The sequence below is a fragment of the Pristiophorus japonicus genome, chromosome 13 (assembly GCF_044704955.1).
Source record: "Pristiophorus japonicus isolate sPriJap1 chromosome 13, sPriJap1.hap1, whole genome shotgun sequence".
NCBI lineage: Eukaryota > Metazoa > Chordata > Chondrichthyes > Pristiophoridae > Pristiophorus > Pristiophorus japonicus.
The window spans coordinates 31,045,537-31,065,160 of record NC_091989.1 but is presented as its reverse complement, the minus strand read 5'-3'; the positions used below and the strand labels follow the sequence as shown (position 1 = coordinate 31,065,160).

Genomic DNA, 19,624 nt, shown 5'->3' with positions numbered 1-19,624 from the left:
GGCCATTTAAGACTGAGATGAGGAAGAATTTCTTCACTCAGAGAGGGTTATGAATCTTTCAAATTCTCTACCCCAAAGGGCTGTGGGTGCTGTTGTTGAGTATATTCAAGGCTGAGAGTGATAGATTTTTGGGTTCTAGGGAAATCAAGGGATATGGGGATCATGTGTCAAAGTGGAGTTGAGGTCGAAGATCAACCATGATCTTATTGGATGGCAGAGCAGACTGAAGGGCAGTATGGCCTACCCCTGCTCCTAATTCTTATGTTCATAGGTGACCTGATAGAGGTCTTTAAAATGATGAATGGGTTGGACAGGATAGATGTGGAGAGACTGTTTCCGCTTGTGGGAGAATCCAAAACTAGGGGCCATAAATACAGAATAGTTAACTAATAAATCCAACAGAGAAATGTCTTTATTTAGCGGTTAGAATGTGGAATTTGCTACCACAGAAAGTGGTTGAGTCAAATGGCTTAGATGCTTTCGAAAGGAAACTAGAGAAGTATATGAGAGTAAAGGGAATAGAAAGATATGCTGAAAGGATGAGATGCGGCAGATAGAATGGAAGGAGACGTGTGTGGAGTATAAACTAGTTAGGCAGAAAGGCCTGTTTGTGTGCTGTATATTCTATGTAATTCTGTAACTTTAGGAAGTTATCTGGGAACATTGTGCAAATCCTTAAGCCATCCAAGAAATGATGTTGACCTTTTCTTGTGAAATCCAAAACCTTTCCTACATGTGTCAGAAAATGGGGACCATAAATATTGGGTTCTCCAATTAGGTTTCTCTGAGAAAACTTGAGACTTTGAAATATGCTCAGAACCAACGTGCTGTATTGACAACTGAGCACTCTGTTGAGAAGGACCTCTGTTCAGTAGTGTTGTATGTGTCTGTGCACATATGAATTGATCTCATCAGGTAATGTGATCAGCTCATTTGCATAATGTTGGGCGCAATCAACGATCCCGTTTTGAAAAGTTTTTTAAAATTTCCACGCAGACTCATTTGCATATCGCCGAATGCAAAATCTGCCATGAACCAGCACAATTGGGGATCCTTTTAAAACTTAATTAAAGAAAAAAATTGTTTCAAAAAATATTTCTTGATATATTTAAGAGTGGTAACTTAGTTAAAATTTGATTACTACAGCTGAAAATGGGTTTATCACCAAAAAAAGCATTTTTAATTACAGTGTCAATTCTCCACCTGTGAATAACTCAATTTTAAATTACTGGGAAAATGACTTCTAAAAAACTATACAGAACCATTTGCTAGTTATATTGGGGTACAGTAATCAATTTCTTAGTGAATTACATTCAAAAGCTTTTAAAACATGCCCATTAGTGTCCCTGCACTCAAAAGAACCAGCTTAATTTTTAGAACCTCCTCGAAGGCCTACAAACGAGCGCAAATAGCGGAAACTCCCAATGGTGATTCATTCAGCCTGGGAGCGTGGCCAGTTTTTTGGCCGGGCTGCTTCTAGCACGATGTTTTTTAAACTAACACAAAAAGGATTGTGGAAACTTGATTTGCACTGAATGCAAATTGTACTTAAAATTCCATGATGGTTTATGGCGGTTACACCGATTTCTGATGAATTGCGCTGAAAAATAACAGCACACCAGAGCGGAAACTCTACCCCATGATGTGCTGAGAACGCCTGGGTCAGAATGAAGGGCAAGTTTCTACTATTGAGGAAGGGCACTGGTCAGGGCAACTGAAAACTTTTAAAATATATATGCTCTCTCCTTTAGTGCCCTTATCACACCTCAGGTGATTCAGCTACATTATCTGGGCCTACTGAGCCTTGCTTAGCACTTAGAACGTGAATTGGAGCAAGCTGTGTATGCATTGTAGGCCATCAGCCTCTGCACTTGATAACACAGGAAGTGAGTGCCGAATGTGCTGGAGTGCCTCATGAGTCTGCCGTCATATTATTGACCCCATAGTCTTGAGCTCTGATTTGCATTGTTCTTGAAGCAGCACCCAATCTAAAGAGGGGTACAAAATGAGAGAAAGAGAGATGGTGTGACTAATTGATGTTGGAAGTAGCTTTGAGGAAAATTGAGAGAGAAGGAATACTGAATTAATAGAACTATTCAAAGTAATAAAATCACAGAAGCATTCTTTGTTAGTAACTATTGATAGTAATGTAGCACACACTGTTCAGGTTGCAACTCCTTGAAATCAGTTCCCTTATTGACTTGGAACAAAAATCTTTTTTAAAAAATCAATTAAAATAGGCAAGAGAAAATTATTAAAGGGAATTGTAATTCTTAGTATTTAAAAGTACAGCCAAACGTTGTTTTATCGGCTAACTAGATAACTTTTAAAACCTTTGAAATGTTACAGGGTAGCAATTCATTGATGTTTTCCTATATTTTATTTTAAGGACTGCTTCAACCTCGGTAGAGAAAGTAAGAGAAAGAAGCTATCAGAGAGCTTTGCTTTTGAGCGATCATAGAAAAGAAAAGGAAGGTGGTAAGTGTTATAAATCGCTTTTTAAAATTTGAACTATCCGCATTCAAAGAAATTAATGAATTCTCATGTCAATACAGTACCTCCCTAAGAATGTGATTCCCCTTGGTTCATTTAAAATGTTTTGCTATTATAAGAAAAAGACGGTCATACTTGCATAGCAATTTGCCATCACTAACCTGACAGTATGATTACTAATTTGGCAGTAACAGTTGATGCACTAATTGAGCAGATGGAAGTGGAAGTACGTAGTTAGTGGAATTATCAACCAGGAACAAAGTTAAGGACTAACAAACTTGTCAGCTGTAAGGCTGATTGATTCACTTGGTTTGTCATCAGGATATGGTCCTTTAGTGTTTTTGGCGGTTTGAAGTTTATTAAAAGCCTAGTATATAGTCTCATGGAGTAGAAAAAAAGAGAGGTTCACCTTTCTGCCTAACCGTACTGTGCACAATTCCTCATCTGAGGTGGCGGGGCATTGAATGTTCCACAAAGTGATAGGGAAAGTTCAGTTGGAGTGGTGTGTTATACACTTTCTAGAGGCTGCTCATAGAGTGCATTGGCAAAGATTTGGAGGCATACTGCCTGCCCCCCCTCCTGGTGACTGAAGCATGTAGCCTGGCTGGACCATAAATAAAAGGAGAATATTGAAGTCATATGTCCTTCATTGGAAGATGAATATCTTTGGCATTTTTTAAGAATTGCTTTGGAACTCCCACCAGGCTGAATTTGAGGTTTCAACATCTGTTTGTAAAGCAGGTTTATTAAACCATATGCTAATAGTATTGGCATTCGATATTTATAAGCAACATAAGGCATTTATTTTAAGTCAGTTAAAAGGGCATTTGGGACATTAGGTGCAATTGCCTGCCATTTGGATCAACTCATCAGATTGGTCAGAATTGTTATTTTGTTTACAAAATATGTGATTCAAATTATTGGTGTTGTCCAAAAAAAGTTATGAAGATATGATCCATCTACATTAGTATCTGTTGTGATACTGTTCTCCTAATGTTATATCTGTTTAGATTGAAAGAGCTTTATGATGAGCTATAGGCAATGACAGCTTTGATACTTACTTGAAAGTATATTTTTAAAGTTTTTTTCTTACAAATTATTCAATAAAATCAAGTCTTTGTTTCTAATACTCTCTTGTTGGGACTTCCATCTGTAGGAATGATTTCACCCACCCATAGCCCAACATCAACTCATTGGCCACAGTCTCATCTCCAAACTCCACCTTCATCCCACTGTTCAAAACCCATTCCACGTCTCCAACTGAAGATCCCAGCTTTTTCTCCCAGTGAACCTAACCTAGGTCAGTAGTGAAGACATTCCATAATCATTCCACCATTTTTGTGATCTGTAATTGTTATAAACCATATTTTCTAATGTCATACTGGACTGGAGTCCCCTTGCTGTTCCTCCATGTTGCCTGCACTAATAACAACTGTTTTATGTGAACACAGTTGAAGAAATAAACTGGTTTCATACCTGAAATGTAAATTTTTTTTAAAAATTATACATCTTTTGTAACTATAAATAAAATAATGTATGTGGTAAAATATATATAATCTGCAATAAAAATGTGCGCACTTTGTACTTGTAATTTTCTCTTGTCTTCTGGAGTATTACTACTTCCAACTTCAGTACAGCAGCTAGGTGTGTGAATATTGTCTAGTGGTTTGTGCAATTCTGCTGGTATAAGTTTAAAGGAATACTCCACAGTATGGCTGTATACTGGCTTTTAAAGGCACAGAAAAGATATGGGATGGAAAAGAGTTATTTGCCCTTCAAGCGTGCTCAGTCCACCAAGCAATGTACAAGTTAAACATCATGCATCTTCCCCAGTTTATGTCTTACCTCCTGAGGAGGTGTCTGAACACAAGTATAACTTCCAAGAAGAGAACTGTGAAACCTCTACCCATCTTCTAAAGGTAATTGATCAAAACACTTGGATATCTGTCTAACATTGCAATCTCCATCATTCAGCCTGGGCCAGTTTAGATCTTCATGTGGCTTTATCACAGATCCCAGTAGGACTAAGGATTAAATATTCCGGAGGAGTATTTTAATGTGAAACTAAGCACCGAGATATCATGCCTCAACTCTCCTAGCTCATCCAGTGCTGGGAAAAAGTCATGGTCTGATCAGTGCGGAGGGATCTGGCTTTATATGAATCCATTAAAAAAAAGTTATTTGAGGAATATTCTGGGATAGTATTTTATGATTGTAGAGTATTCCTTTAAAAGCACTGGCCAAAATATCCATTAGTTATGGCTCACAAAATGTCAGTAAATTTACAAAGTTTAAAAGGATATATTTATTGTACAGAAGAACACTGCTTTCTGTGGTAATTTTGCCATAATCTCAATTGTACATAGACGTTATTGAAAATAACTCTCAACTCAAAGCACTTTTATGAAATTCTGATGTTCTATTTTTGCAAAAGAGTAGAAATTCTTGCTTATATATGCTAATTAGACCAGATTTATGTACGTAACTAATGTTAGTGGGCTTTTGCTTGCAATTGAAAAATGTACTATGAATTGTGGTGATATTTGCTTAATGAGTCACTGTGTGTTCGAGACAAATGACCTGCCCTATTTATATTACATAGCATTATATTATACTGTTTTATTAGATTAGAGATATTGGAAGAAGAAATGGTTGTTCTGTTTACATTTAGGGTAGCAATTCTTTTAAATTGAAATTTCAAAATTAAGCATACAATTTTAACACTGCCTCATTGTTTTAAGAACGCATTAATTCATTTACTTAATACTTCTGCAGAAATTTCAGATGCAGAAAACCCAGAGCAAACTGCTGAAAAGGAGTGTCCATCTCCAGTGAGTTCTCAAAAGCATAATATAAGCCCTTCAAAATTAAACAAGGTAATTTATTATTGATTACTTTGGAATGTATTGTATTATGTACATTAACATTTGTAATACTGCACACAATAATACAGTAACTTGTATAAAAATTATGACTCAATATTGTTAATTTAATGGATAATGAAAAGCATTATACAGTTTTTTTTTTTCCCGTGTTCAGTTTAAATGATTTGTTCAAACTTTTTTTTAAATTAACAGCCAGCACAACTGCCTTGTCCGTCATCTCCTGCATTTTCATCCCAGTCCCAGGTTAAGTTGCAGGTGAAGTCTCAGACCCTGCTACAGTCTCATCCTTCCCAATTAGAGAGTACAAGTAATATAACTGAGACCTCTAATCAAAATCAACCGAAATCTGAGACACAGCACAAACTGCATTTTCAATTTGATTCCCAGCCAATATCAAAAACTAATTTTAATAGCCAGTCTGGAAATCCACATTATTTACAGCATCCATGTCCATCACAGTCCCAGAATTCAGTAAAACCATCTAATTCTCAGCCAGCTCAGCTTCCATTGAAGACTCAATGTCCTGTGCTCTCACCACAAGCTGAGCATCCTCTTAAATCTCCAGCCCCTCACACACCTGGACAACCCAACTATCTTCCATCAAGTTCCCAACCACCGCCTCAGACGCACTTGCATTCGTCAAAGTCTCAGTCACAGCAGCTGGGATCACCATACAGGACAATTCATTCACAATCGCCTCAAGTGGGACCTGCGCAGGCCACATCACACAGAGGATCTTTTTTAACCCCCGTCACTGTGGGACAAGTGTACTATCAGGCAGCACAGCCTGGGAGTTTAGCACAACAGCAGCAGACAAGTGCAACATTTTATCCTTCATCTACAGCACCTTCAGGTCATCAGCCTAGTCTGAGTCAGTTCAACCAGCAACATTCAAACAGCAGTGTGTCACCGCCACCACCACCACCACCACCACCGCCACCTACCTATTATCAAAACCAACAACCTTCTGGGAACTTTCAAAATTTTAATCAGCCAAGAACAAATGTTCCCCAGCAGGCAACATTCTCTCCTGCACCAAATCCAACCCAAATCTTGCCTGGACCTAGTTTGCTTCAGCCTTCTCCTGGGTCCATTATACACCAAGGTCCCCCACAGTCTCCAAGTTCTGCTTTATTGCAAACTCCTGGGCCGCAACCAGCAGCAGCTGCCTCTGTACATCATGCATCTTCTGCAGGGCAGTATCTGACACCTTCGAGTTCAAGTCTGCATCACTCTTCCTCGGCATCTGCAACACAACCTCCAGTATCTCAATCACCTGGATCAGGACCACACCTTCTGCCTCTCCCAGGCCCACATCACCCATCACCTCAAGGACAGGCCCCACACCCACCACCTTTGCCACATGTAACTAGTCCAGTTCATCCAATACCTTCAACCCAGGGGTCACTACTACATGCTCAGACTTCAGGACATCATCCACCACCACCTCCTGGGCCAGCACCTCTTCACCCTCCTCCACCTTCTGCAACAGGACACCAATCTCTACCAGCCTCTGGAACTACAACATCGCATCAACTTGCACTTAATTCAGCACATCCTCCTCCTCCACCGCCGCCGCCGCCACCGCCACCACCACCACCAGCTCCAGTTCCAGTTCTTGGACCAGGACATCATGTTCCTCCAGGACAAGGGGCTCATCATCCAGCTCCTCAAGGACCACACCATCTTGCTTCAGGAACCCATCAGACTTTGAGTCACCACCCTTCACATCATGCTCCTCTTGGATCTCAGCTTCCGCCTGCAGGATCAGGATCTCACCATTCACTGCCAAGACAAGGCTCTCATCACCAGCCTCAAGGAGCAAATAGTATTGCAGCACTTGCAAGCCCAGGATTCCATCCACCGTCTCCCAAAGTGGTACCACTTCCACATGCAGGTCAGGGACTTAAACAGATGCCTGCATTACCCCCACAAATTTCTGTTCCCAGACCACAATTGCCACCGTCTTTCCAGCAAAACAATTTTCATAGCTCAGGATGGCACTAAAATGGGGCTGCGCTGACCTATTTTGAACATTATTCTGTAAAATAAGATGTAAATATTTTATGTACTGTATCTTTTAAAGATACTTCTTAAGACTTGTAAGTCAGACATTGTAATAAACTTATCACCAGTGCTCATCTTTGTTTGTCTTTCACACAACTGTTTTTGATTCTTAAAAAAACATTTTACTCCTGTTGGAGCTGTATATATGTGTTTGTGAAGCCAGTGGGAAGAAAAACATTTTTCAAATTTTATTTTGTAAGTAGACATTCCAGCCATCCTAACTGACATTGTAGTGCACAGGTTGGCTCAAAATTGTAATTTAGTATTTTATTGTTGCATTTAAAAATGCATTTATTGAATGTTTTGTATAAATTTTTTATTCAAGTATGTTAAATATAACTGCACTTCTAAGGAGTGTTGGCACTCATGCAATTTACTTTTACCTTTTTTTTCCGTTCAATCCCTTTTCTGTAGTAAAACATTTTCTTTTCCTTTGTATACTATTAAACAATAGCAGAACAATGCAATATAGATTTTGAAACAGTTGCGGTGTGGAACATGGTTCTTTTACTTAACTTTATTTGTAGGAAAGTAATTTAATGTATAGATTATTTCTAATTTCTTCTGGCAAATGTTATGTAAATAATTGTGTATTTACTTTTTTCTTGCCTTGTAAAACTTGCCAATGCTTCTATCCCATTTTTGAATACTGTTGTACATTCGAGTCCCTTTGCAAATATGTGTATGTTCTTTGTGAGCTTAGTATAAGAATTTTAATTTTTTTAAGATATTGTCACATTGCAGCACTGGTTGGGCATTTTAATCCATGTTAATAAATCACAGTAAATTGCATTTTTTACAAATTATAAATACAGACTCGTAGGATTTTGTCTGATAATGTATATTTGTTAATGCTTTTTTAAAATAATTGCACTTAAACTATAATAAGTGATTATTTGCAGAAGGAGGAGGGATGAATGATTAGTTTGCAAGCATTAAAAAGAAAGACTTGCATTTATATAGCGCCTTTCATGACCACCAAAAGTCTCAAAGCGCTTTACAGCCAATGAAGTACTTTTGGAGTGTAGTCACTGTTGTAATGTGGGAAACGCAGCAGCCAATTTGCGCACAGCTAGCTCCCACAAACAGCAATGTGATAATGACCAGATAATCTTTATTATTATGTCGGTTGAGGGATAAATATTGGCCAGGATACCAGGGATAACTCCTCTACTCTTCTTTAAAATAATGCCATGGGAGAGAGCAGACAGGGCCTCTGTTGAACATCTCATCTGAAAGAACATAACAAGAACATAAGAAATCGGAGCAGGAGTAGGCCATCTGGCCCCTCGAGCCTGCACTGCCATTCAATAAGATCATGGCTGATCTGATCTTGGCCTCAACTCCACTTCCACGTTCTCTCTGCATAACCCTTGACTCCCTTATATTTCAAAAATCTGTATCTCCACCTTAAATATATTCAATGACCCAGCCTCCACAGCTCTCTGAGGTTGAGAATTCCAAAGATTCACGACTCTCAGAGAATAAATTCCTCATCATTTCCATTCTAAATAGGCGACCCCTTATTCTGAAACTATGCCACCTAGTTCTAGATTCCCCCACGAGGGGAAACATCCTCACTGCATCTACCCTGTCAAGCCCCCTCAGAATCTTATACGTTTCAATAAGATCACCTCTCATTCTTCTAAATTCCAATGAGTATAGGTCCAACTTGCTCAATCTTTCTTTATATGACAACCCCTTCATCTCAGGAATCAGCCTTCTCTGAACTGCCTCCAATGCAAGTATACCCCTCCTTAAATAAGGAGACCAAAACTATGCAGTACTCCAGTCGTGTATATATATATATGTGTGTATGTATATACGCACACAGACACACTATTTATTTGTAGAAGTTGAAAAATGACAATGGTCTCGGAAACCTGGTCTGCTGCTTCCCGCAGGCGATTGGGTAAAAAAGTTTTAAAAGATGTGCACTTACCTGAACCTGCTGCGCCCACGAGAGATTCGGGTCCTGAGACCTCCACTCACTGCGCGTCGGAGCGCGTGCACGCCAGGACGTCCACAGAGCTGGAGTTGCAGTCACATGGCTCAGGGCAGCCAATCCAGGTAAAGTATATACTCATTCATAATAATGGGAACTCCGTAAGTTGGAGTTCCCATTATTATGATTGAGAACCCTCCCCCCCCCCCACCAAAACACCCAAAACACAAATAGAAAAAATACCCCACATTATTAATTTAAATTCAAGTTATGTATTATTAAAAAATATATAGATTTTTTTTTTAAGTTTTTAAAATTATGGTTTAAAATTAACTTACTGTAGTGTGTTTTTTGAGTTAGTTTATTATGTTTTTGTGTATTTTAAAACTCTTAAGCCTGTAAAAGTAGACTATGCACCTACTTTTATCAAGCGCAAGAGTTTTCAGGACATCCGGTGGGCAAGCTATGGGTAAATCCCGCAATCTTGCCCATGTGAATGTCCTGGATGTGGAGATACGGAGGATCTCTCCAGCTCCAGCTCCAGCTGGACAGATCGGAAATGCCAGTTTTCAGCGCATGCGCTTTGTGCGCTGAAAACCGGCTTTTGCGATGCCTTCCCGGGTCCGTACACACTCCATACAGACCCGGGAGGCTGGAATTTCTGGGCCATAGATGTCAGTTTGAGATTTTCTTTTGCTGTGGAAAAATGATCAACTGAAGCGATGGCAACGGGCACATTGCAAGTTTCTGTGATTTAAGTAAATGCAGAAAACATTGTGTCATGTGTTTGGTACTAGTAAGTTAAATCATACATAAATTACTGGAAATATTACTACATGCAAATAATTTTTAGACACACCTACAGGCATTAAAAAACCTCTATATTCCTGTTAACATTGCCTTCAATTAGATATTCTAATCCATTATCTTTTTAAATAAAGTTTTGTTTAAAATGTGGATTAAAATCAAGATTATTTTCCAGTTAATCTTGATCTTACAAGTTGACTACATTAACAATGAAACGAGAGATATGGGGATAGTGCGGGAAAGTGGAGTTGAGGTAGAAAATCAGCCATGATCTTATTGTATGGCGGAGCAGGCTTGAAGGGCCTACTCCTGCTCCTATGTCTTATGTTCTTGTGTTCTTAATTGCTGTCACTCCATGTGGAGGGGTGAGGGAGTGTCTCGATCTAAAAACTTTTCAGACCAAGTACCACTATGAAGATTCTTGGAGCCACTTGCAATCAAATAGCTGTGGATGCTGGTATATTAAATCTATAGGGCTAGAAATTCGGTTTTCAGCAAAAACAGTATTTTTTTGCCAAAATTACCATTTTCGCTTTGCTACTGTTGGTAGGCCGGATATTCAGCCGTTAATTTGCGCAGCGGTAAAAATTAGTGTTGCACGAGGATTCACGGCACAAACCGCGAATTTCGGCAACTTTAGTCCGAGGCCGATAGCATTGCGAGAGATGCCTTGGGAGGGGGGAAAACACCCACAAAAAAAATTGGAAAAACAATAACAACATTCACAAAACCCTTACCTATAAAATCGCTGAAAAAGAATTAAAAAATAAAAGCTTTAACTTACCCTTTTTACAAGTCTTCATACTCACCGCTGCTGGCAGGGCTGCACGACAGGTTTTACCCTGTCAGTATTTTGGGCGCAGAATATGGTGCGGAAAGGGCCAAATTTCGGGCGAAACCGCTATTTCGGGTCTTGCACAGCGGCGCTGGTCTCCCCAGTGGTATGAGGAAAGCGTTGTCGCAAAAAGGTGCCCAAAGTTCCCGCCGACCGTTTTTTTGCCAAATGCGAAATATCGCCAAAAACCCGGTTGCAAAGTCGACGAATTTCTAGCCCATATATAAAGTTGACATTGCCATCATTTTCACCCTCTTGTTTCTTTCACTCTTACCCACTGTTCTTCAGTTTGGTTTATCTTCCTACTTTGGATTGTCTCCGTATTCTTTTCCATCTCCATATCTCGTGCTCCTTCCTTCACGTCTGTCTCCCTTCTTCACTTCTCTTGATTTCCCTTACTCTCTTTTGTAAAGTTCCAGTTAGTAAATATTTTCTCCAAGGCATGACTCAGTAGCAACACCCTAAACCCTATCCTGGTTGTTATGGTTCAGTTGTGTTTTCAGTCAAAGCGATGCCCAACTCAGTTCCTGTAGGGACTGAGAAACCTTTGGATTCCGTTTCTACCAAGAAGCATATCTTTGGCTAATGTAATACGTGAAGAACAAGTAGTCTCAATCTCAGCACAATTCCAAGGCAGATGTACTGTATGACTTGGTTTCATATTATTTGCCAAAGAAGAAGGGGTCAACTTTCTTACGTTTGCAGATGCTATCTAGCTCTACCTTTTCAGTGCCTTTTCTCGAAACCAGTCAGATTGCTTGTCCAATGTCGAGCTTTGAATGACTTACGACTTCCCCCAGCTAAATACTGGGAAGACCAAAGACATTGAACCTGAATTTGCGGTCAGTATGACGGCATACTCTAGAATACACCATCATACTGCCTTTGAAATTGACCGCAAGTTAAAACCCGAACTTGCGATCTGTGTTCTGAGTTGAAAGATGATCCACTGCGACTTTCAAATCCTCATTGCTGGCGAAAAGTTGGGCTAATTGCTCACCAACTACACATCAATTACACTGGAAAATTTTACGGCTGGTGCAAACACGTCTGTTTGCACAGCGTAAAGGGAGGGGTGATGAGAAAATTGTATAATAAAAAAGGAACACATAGAAAATAGGGGCAGGAGCAGGCCATTCGGCCCTTCGAGCCTGCACCACCATTCAATAAGATCATGGCTGATCATTCACCTCAGTACTCCTTTCCTGCTTTCTCTCCATACCCCTTGACCCCTTTAGCCATAAGGGCCATATCTAACTCCCTCTTGAATATATCCAATGAACTGGCATCAACAACTCTCTGCGGTAGGGAATTCCACAGGTTAACAACTCTTGAGTGAAGAAGTTTCTCCTCCTCTCAGTCCTAAATGGCTTATCCCTTATCCTTAGACTATGTCCCCTGGTTCTGGACTTCCCTAACATCGGGAACATTCTTCCTGCATCTAACCTGTCCAGTCCCGTCAGAATTTTATATGTTTCTATGAGATCCCCACTCATCCTTCTAAACTCCAGTGAATACAGGCCCAGTTGATCCAGTCTCTCCTCATATGTCAGTCCTGCCATCCCGGGAATCAGTCTGGTGAACCTTCGCTGCACTCCCTCAATCGCAAGAACGTCCTTCCTTAGATTAGGAGACCAAAACTGAACACAATATTCCAGGTGAGGCCTCACTAAGGCCCTGTACATAAAGCACCTACCAGGCGGCTGTAAAAACAGTTTGAGGGATGAGATTGTTTTAATCTTATTTTAATCTTGCAGAATTAGTGTCATTTCAAAATTGAGTATCAGCTAGTTTTTAAAACTCTATAACAATGTTTGGTCGTCACAATTCTGAGGTGACAGGGTTTTGAATTTATAGTGAGGCTGTCAGGTTGCTATGCTTATCTCCACTGCAGGCTGGATTCCAAGTGACTTGTATCTTACTTTAAAGCATATGTCAAACGGAGCTGTCTATATTTCCTGATTGGCTAGTGAAAGGAGCACTGCCTCACATGATTGCAGGTACGCTAACGCACAACGGTGCACTCCATGGGCCACTACGCTGCACACAACTCCGCAGTGTTTCAAAGCAAGTTTTCGCCGGGCGCTTCACACGAGGTAAGTGTGGATTTCATTCGTACTTTTTAGCTATGCAGCCAACCGCAATTTCAGCACCATTGTCTTCAGCCCTGCCATAAACTCCATACTCTTGGCACTGACTCCATTTCCCCCTCTCTGTCTTGGGCTGAATCGGACTGGTCACAACCTTAGTTTCCACCCCCATATCCTCTTCATCACAGACTGCCCACTTCAATTCGTCTACATCGAACACTTTCATTCATGCCATTGTCACCTTCATATTACACCAAAGCTTTCCTGACTGGTTGTCTTGCATCGTCCATATACTTTCCCACACCAAGTTCTGTTCACCCATTGCACCCAGTACCTCAAGTTTAAAAAGGTCTTCCTTGTGTTCAAATCCCTCTATGGCCTTGCCCCATCCCATCTCTTTATCACCCTCCAGCCTTACATCTCCCACCTGCCAACTACCCATTTCTGACACAGGACTGTTATGCATTCCCGATGACTTCTCCCCCGCACAATCGTGGCCATTTCAGCATCTTGGTCCCGCTCTCTGTCAGCACCTCTTAACTGAAAGATGCATGTGCCCCTTTACGTTTGCATTTAAGCTTTTGGACTGGGTATTTTAGATTTCATTGAAGTAGTGACTTGCTGCAATAGATGTTTAAAGTTTTTTTAAGTGTGTAGGGAGCGCTGCTGGATGCTTGCAAGGCCTCTGATGGTAAAGGAAAGGACAATGCTGCAAATACTCAGCAGGTCAGGCAACATCCATGGAAAGAGAAAGAGTTCACATTTTGGGTCAAGATGCTCCCTGACCTGCTGAGTATTTCCAACATTTTATGCTGCCATTTCAGATTTACAGCATCCACTCATGAAAGGAAATGGAGGAAACAGAAGGAAGGTTACATTCCAGACAGTCCCTTTTTGGCTGGGATATCCGGGATGGAACCATCTGCCTGCGGTACCAGTGACCATCATCCCAATTCTCCTTTCAACTTTAGTCCCACACCTTTCCTTCCCTCTGTTACTGACCATCACAGTGTTCTCTTGGCCACAATGCTGCAATCAAAGCAAACTTTCAAATCCAAGTTTATACATCTATCCATCCAATATGATGTCAAGAAATCAACTAATCACCCTTATGCATTCTCTTAGTTACTGTCTTGCGTGTGCCATTGCCTATCATGTCACGCAGTACTACTACCCCAGTGGCTGCAGGAAGGTTGCTGACGTTTAGTGAGCGACACTGCAAATGGACTTGCTGGTCAACCTTGAGGAGCTGGTGGCTGGGAGTGTCAAATCGAGTGACGATGTTTTTTCTTCTTCACACTCCTCTCCCTCTTCACCAACCACTGGCTGGGCAGGCTGCATTTCTGGGGTGTGTGAAATGAGGAAGGCACAAGGGTGGAGTTGTGGCGATGGGAGAGCAGGAAAGAAAGAAGTGCATGCTTTGAAGGAGGATAACGTATGAGGATACCAGCATCTTGTATCTGTTCTGCCCTACCGCTGGCAAGTGCTCAGCCATGCCCCTCACCGTCTCCTCCAAGGTGCCATATAAGAGGTTACTGCACAAGATAAAAGCTCACGGGGTTGGGGAGCTTTAGCATGGATAGAGGATTGGTTAACTAACAGAAAACAGAGTCGGGATAAATGGGTCATTTTCTGGTTGGCAAACAGTGACTAATGATGCCACAAGGATCGGCGCTGGGTCCTCAACTATTTACAATCTATATTAATGAATTGGATGAAGGGACCGAGTGTAATGTAGCCAAGTCTGCTGATGATACAAAGATGGGTGGCAAAGCAAATTGTGAGGAGGACAAATAATCTGCAAAGGGATATAGACAGGCTAAATGAGTGGGTAAAAATTTGGCAGATGGAGTATAATGTGGGAAAATGTGAGCTTATCCACTTTGGCAGAAATAATAGAAAAGCAAATTATAATTTAAATGGAGAAAAATTGCAAAGTGCTGCAGTACAGAGAGACCTGGGGTTCCTTGTACATGAAACACAAAAAGTTAGTATGCAGGTACAGCAAGTAATCAGAGGCAAATGGAATGTTGGCCTTTATTGCAAGGGGGATAGAGTATAAAAGCAGAGAAGACCTGCTACAACTGTACAGGGTATTGATGAGGCCTCACCTAGAGTACTGCGTACAGTTTTGGTCTCCGTATTTAAGGAAGGATATATTTGCATTGAAGGCTTTTCAGAGAAGGTTCACTAGGTTGATTCCAGAGATGAGGGCGTTGATTTATGAGGGTAGGTTGGGCCTATACACATTGGAGTTCAGAAGAATGAGAGGTGATCTTATTGAAACATATAAGATAATGAGGGGGCTCGACAAGGTGGATGCAGAGAGGATATTTCCACTCATAGGGGAAACTAAAACAAGGGGACATAGTCTTAGAATAAGGGGCTGCCTATTTAAAACTGAGATGAGGAGAAATTTCTTCTCCGAGGGTTGTAAATCTATGGAATTCTCTGCCCCAGAGAGCTGTGGAGGGTGATTCAATTAATACATTTAAGGCGGAGATAGACAGATTTTGAGCGGTAAAGGGTTACAGGGAGCGGGCAGGGAAGTGGAGCTGAGTCCATGATCAGATCAGTCATGATTTTATTGAATGGCGGAGCAGGCTTGAGGGCCAAATGGCCTACTCCTGCTCCTATTTCTTATGTGAGGCTAGGAATGGGAGATGTGCCCTGTAATTGGTACAGATTGTTGGTGGGTGAGTGACTGGGGGGGAGGGGGGGTTAGAATCGTGCATTGAGCACTGTGAGGATAGTGGTGCACTGACCTTGACCATCGGTCTGGGGTCATGAAACTTCTTTGGCCACTGGGGCCAGGTGGTAGGAGCGACACTGCTGGCAGTGATGGCCTTGGCGATGTGGTCCGACATCGTTCTGTCTGTCGGGCCTCTCTTGCAGTGTTGACATCCTGCACAAAGCTGGAGGGCTGTGTGTGAGACCCTGGACCTCCTTACATGGCTTGCTGATCCATTTGTATTCGTGCTGAAGCTTTAAGAACTGAAGAATCTCATTTGGGACTTTTTAATGCTACATGTTTTATAAAGTGGGAAGGGCTGAAAACTGCATTTTTTTCACTTCATTTTTATGAGTTCAGAATGCATTGTCCTTTGAATTTCCCACAATGCCTAGCGAACTCTATTGCCTCATCCAGAAGCTGTTGGAAGATCAAATGCCGCTCCTGGATGGCAACTTTATCTCCCATACCTGCACCAGGAAGGCGTTACACAGTAAGTTAGCGCTGGGCTAAAAATGTTTAGCCCCCAGCGCGAATTTTTCCTTTGTAGCGCTTCATCCATTGTCAGCGGCCATTAACCAAAGGCCATGGTGACACCAGCAACTCTCGTGGGGAACACAAATTTTTCGACCATTGTCTCTTTAAGACCTTTTGGCTGATAACTTTGGCGGGAACGCAAAAGTATTGCCGAGAGCTACCCAATTCTAGCGGATGCGAACTTCCAGTTTAGCGCTCCAGGAGGGAAGTGGAGCGCTACCACTTTCCTTGGAACACTAAACCAGGTAAGGGGTGCAGTAGCGGCAGAGTGCTGCACAATGTTGAGTGCAGTGCTGCCGGGATCATAGGCTCCTTACCTCCCTTAAAGGGAAGGGCCATTGCCACAGGCTCTGCAAGAAATCGACTCCTCTGCTTGCCAACGGCACCTGCAATCCGCGACGATCAGCCCCAAGCACTCTTAACAGAGTGCAGGCCGATCAATCGCGGCAGCACATTTTGGGGAAAAAATGGCATAAGCACTGAATAAAAATGTTCCCCCTACCTCACCAGCAATCTCTCTAACTACCGCTCCCCAAGCGGCCAGCCTCCCTTACAATGCCTCCTGCAGCTGCCGGTGTTGACGCCCAGCCATGCTGCAGGGGGCGGAAGCGAAGTTTGCATCCGGGGCAGTAACTGGGCGTTGCGCACCGGATGATGTCACGATCTCCAGGGCGCAGGAGATCGTGGCGTTGGGAGTTTACCACCGCCGCTAACCTGCAAGGGAAGTTCGTGGACGTCAGTACTCTCACTGCAGCTGGTCACAGAGCCGGTCGTGCCCCATTATTGCCTTCCCCCCCCCAGAGGTGCTAACGGGAGCAACAAAGAAGACCAATTTCTCCCCCTTTGTTCTTCTGCGCTGTATATATGGTCCTGTTCTGGATTTGCTGTTCCAGACAAATTCTCAATCTAATTGTTTTCTTAGGATTTTCATTCAGCAGCCTACTTTGCAATCCCCCTTTATTTGTAGATTCTTTACTGATCCTGTTTTGGAATCTTGGCATTTGCCTGCAAAGATTTTTCCTCTCCTGCATTAACTTTTTTTTAGCACATTTGCTTTGGTCATAAATGTCAATGTTGATAGTCACTTATAATTTCCAATTCCTGCCACTGCACTTTCCAGCAATGGACATTCACCAGTTATGTTTGGTTGTTCTCATTTTACAGTGGCTATCTTAGATTTGTGAAGAAGCCTTAACATGCTCTTCACCTGGATAGATGATGGCATTTTTTAGTTCTGTAGTCAAAACATGACAGGTAGAAATATTCCAAAAGATGCAAGGAAAGAGTAGTGAAAATTGGGAATACGTTTTAGAACAAGATTCGTAAGAAAATTATTTAGCTTACAATGGCATAATTGGGCTTGAGATTTCTCCATTTTCCAAGGTCCAATCTCTTTCATGTCTCACGTTGAGTTCTTAGGGCTGGATAGAGCCATCACCCTCAGCTGAATTAAATGGGTCAGCTACTTAGCAGATTCCAATGCTAATAATTATCCACTCTGAGTTTGAGCAGCGACTCACAGAGGACTTCCAGCATGCATCAGTGTTGGGCTCTGCAAGCAGTCTGCGCAACTTGAAGCCTGAGACGTTACTTGTAACAGTAGGAATTTATTTTTTTAAAACATCAAAGCAAAGCAAAACAAAGTTTTTGGGGGGGATAAATTTTGACAGGAAAAATCATGTGAGCATTTTTACAGGTTTATTTATTGATGTGACTACAGAATGAGAGAGATGAGAACAGTGCTAATTAAGACAGTGAAGTTGAACATAGGAATTGCTCGACAAAAAAAGACCAAGATCCATTTATGTTGCCTTCTACTCGCCTGGTAAACACATGATACAACGATAATGGACTTGTTGACTAATATAGCAATCAATATCAATTAGTCTACAACAGACCCAGAAATTACACAAAAACCCAGTGATGGAGAGCTTTGGAAACCATAGGTCCAACGTTCCCTTTTTCCTCCCAAGCACGCTACACTTACCACATGTAAAGTCTCAAATTACTCATACAAGATAATCAATACAAGATAAAGACAGATGTAGAAGCATGGCAAGAGATAAACAGACAGAGACAAACTAACACAATGACAAAAGGAAAGAGATAGACTTCTCTGCCTCACCATGAGTCTCCCCACAGAAGATTCACTAGTAATACATTCTTGCTTCTGATGCACACTTCCTTTAATTAATGTTAGTGGTGTTACTTGAGGGATAAAGGTTAGCCAAGACATAGGAAGAAAAGTAGGCCATTCAGCCCCTCAAATCTGTTCTGCCTTGCTAATAGTACCTCATTGCCATTTACCTGCCTCTGCTCCATTTCATAGAAACATAGAAAATAGGTGCAGGAGTAGGCCATTGGGCCCTTCAAGCCTGCACCACCATTCAATAAGATCATGGCTGATCATTCCCTCAGTACCCCTTTCCTGCTTTCTCTCCATACCCCTTGATCCCCTTAACCGTAAGGGCCATATCTAACTCCCTCTTGAATATATCCACATTGAACTGGCATCAACAACACTCTGCGGCAGGGAATTCCACAGGTTAACAACTCTGAGTGAAGAAGTTTCTCCTCATCTCAGTCCTAAATGGCTTACCCCTTATTCTAAGACTATGTCCCCTGGTTCTTGACTTCTCCAACATCGGAAACATTCCACCCGCATCTAACCTGTCCGGTCCCGTCAGAATCTTATATGTTTCTATGAGATCCCCTCTCATCCTTCTAAACTCCAATGTAGAAAGGCCCAGTTGATCCAGTCTCTCCTCATATGTCAGTCCTACCATCCCGGGAATCAGTCTGGTGAACCTTCGCTGCACTCCATTAGCAAGAATGTCCTTCCTCAGATTAGGAGACCAAAACTGAACACAATATTCCAGGTGAGGCCATACAACTGCAGTAAGATCTCCCTGCTCCTATACTCAAATCCTCTAGCTATGAAGGTCAACATACCATTTGCCTTCTTCACCGCCTGCTGTATCTGTATACCAACTTTCAATGACTGATGAACCATGACACCCAAGTCTCATTGCATCTCCCCTTTTCCTAATCCGCCGCCATTCAGATAATATTCTGTTTTTGCGTTTTTGCCCCCAAACTGGATAACTTCACATTTATCCACATTATACTGCATCTGCCATGCATTTGCCCACTCACCTAACCTGTCCAAGTCACCCTGCAGCCTCTTAGCGTCCCCCTCACAGCTCACACCGCCACCCAGTTTAGTGTCATCTG

General features: G+C 41.7%; 1 protein-coding gene across 6 annotated transcripts in view; it reads left to right on the top strand.

Moving 5' to 3' along the window:
- kmt2e (lysine (K)-specific methyltransferase 2E) overlaps positions 1-8,255 on the top strand; it is a 155,103-nt gene extending 146,848 nt beyond the window's left edge. For 5 of the 6 annotated variants that reach the window (XM_070897316.1, XM_070897315.1, XM_070897317.1 and 2 more), the window contains 4 exons: positions 2,390-2,478; positions 3,650-3,793; positions 5,269-5,369; positions 5,571-8,255. In XM_070897316.1, coding sequence (XP_070753417.1) covers positions 2,390-2,478; positions 3,650-3,793; positions 5,269-5,369; positions 5,571-7,385 — 2,149 coding nt within the window. In that variant the 3' untranslated portion in view covers positions 7,386-8,255. Of the gene's footprint in view, positions 1-2,389; positions 2,479-3,649; positions 4,413-5,268; positions 5,370-5,570 lie in introns of those variants that run through there. The other variant, XR_011596281.1, reaches the window with a different exon arrangement.
- The last annotated feature ends 11,369 nt before the right edge of the window (positions 8,256-19,624 follow it).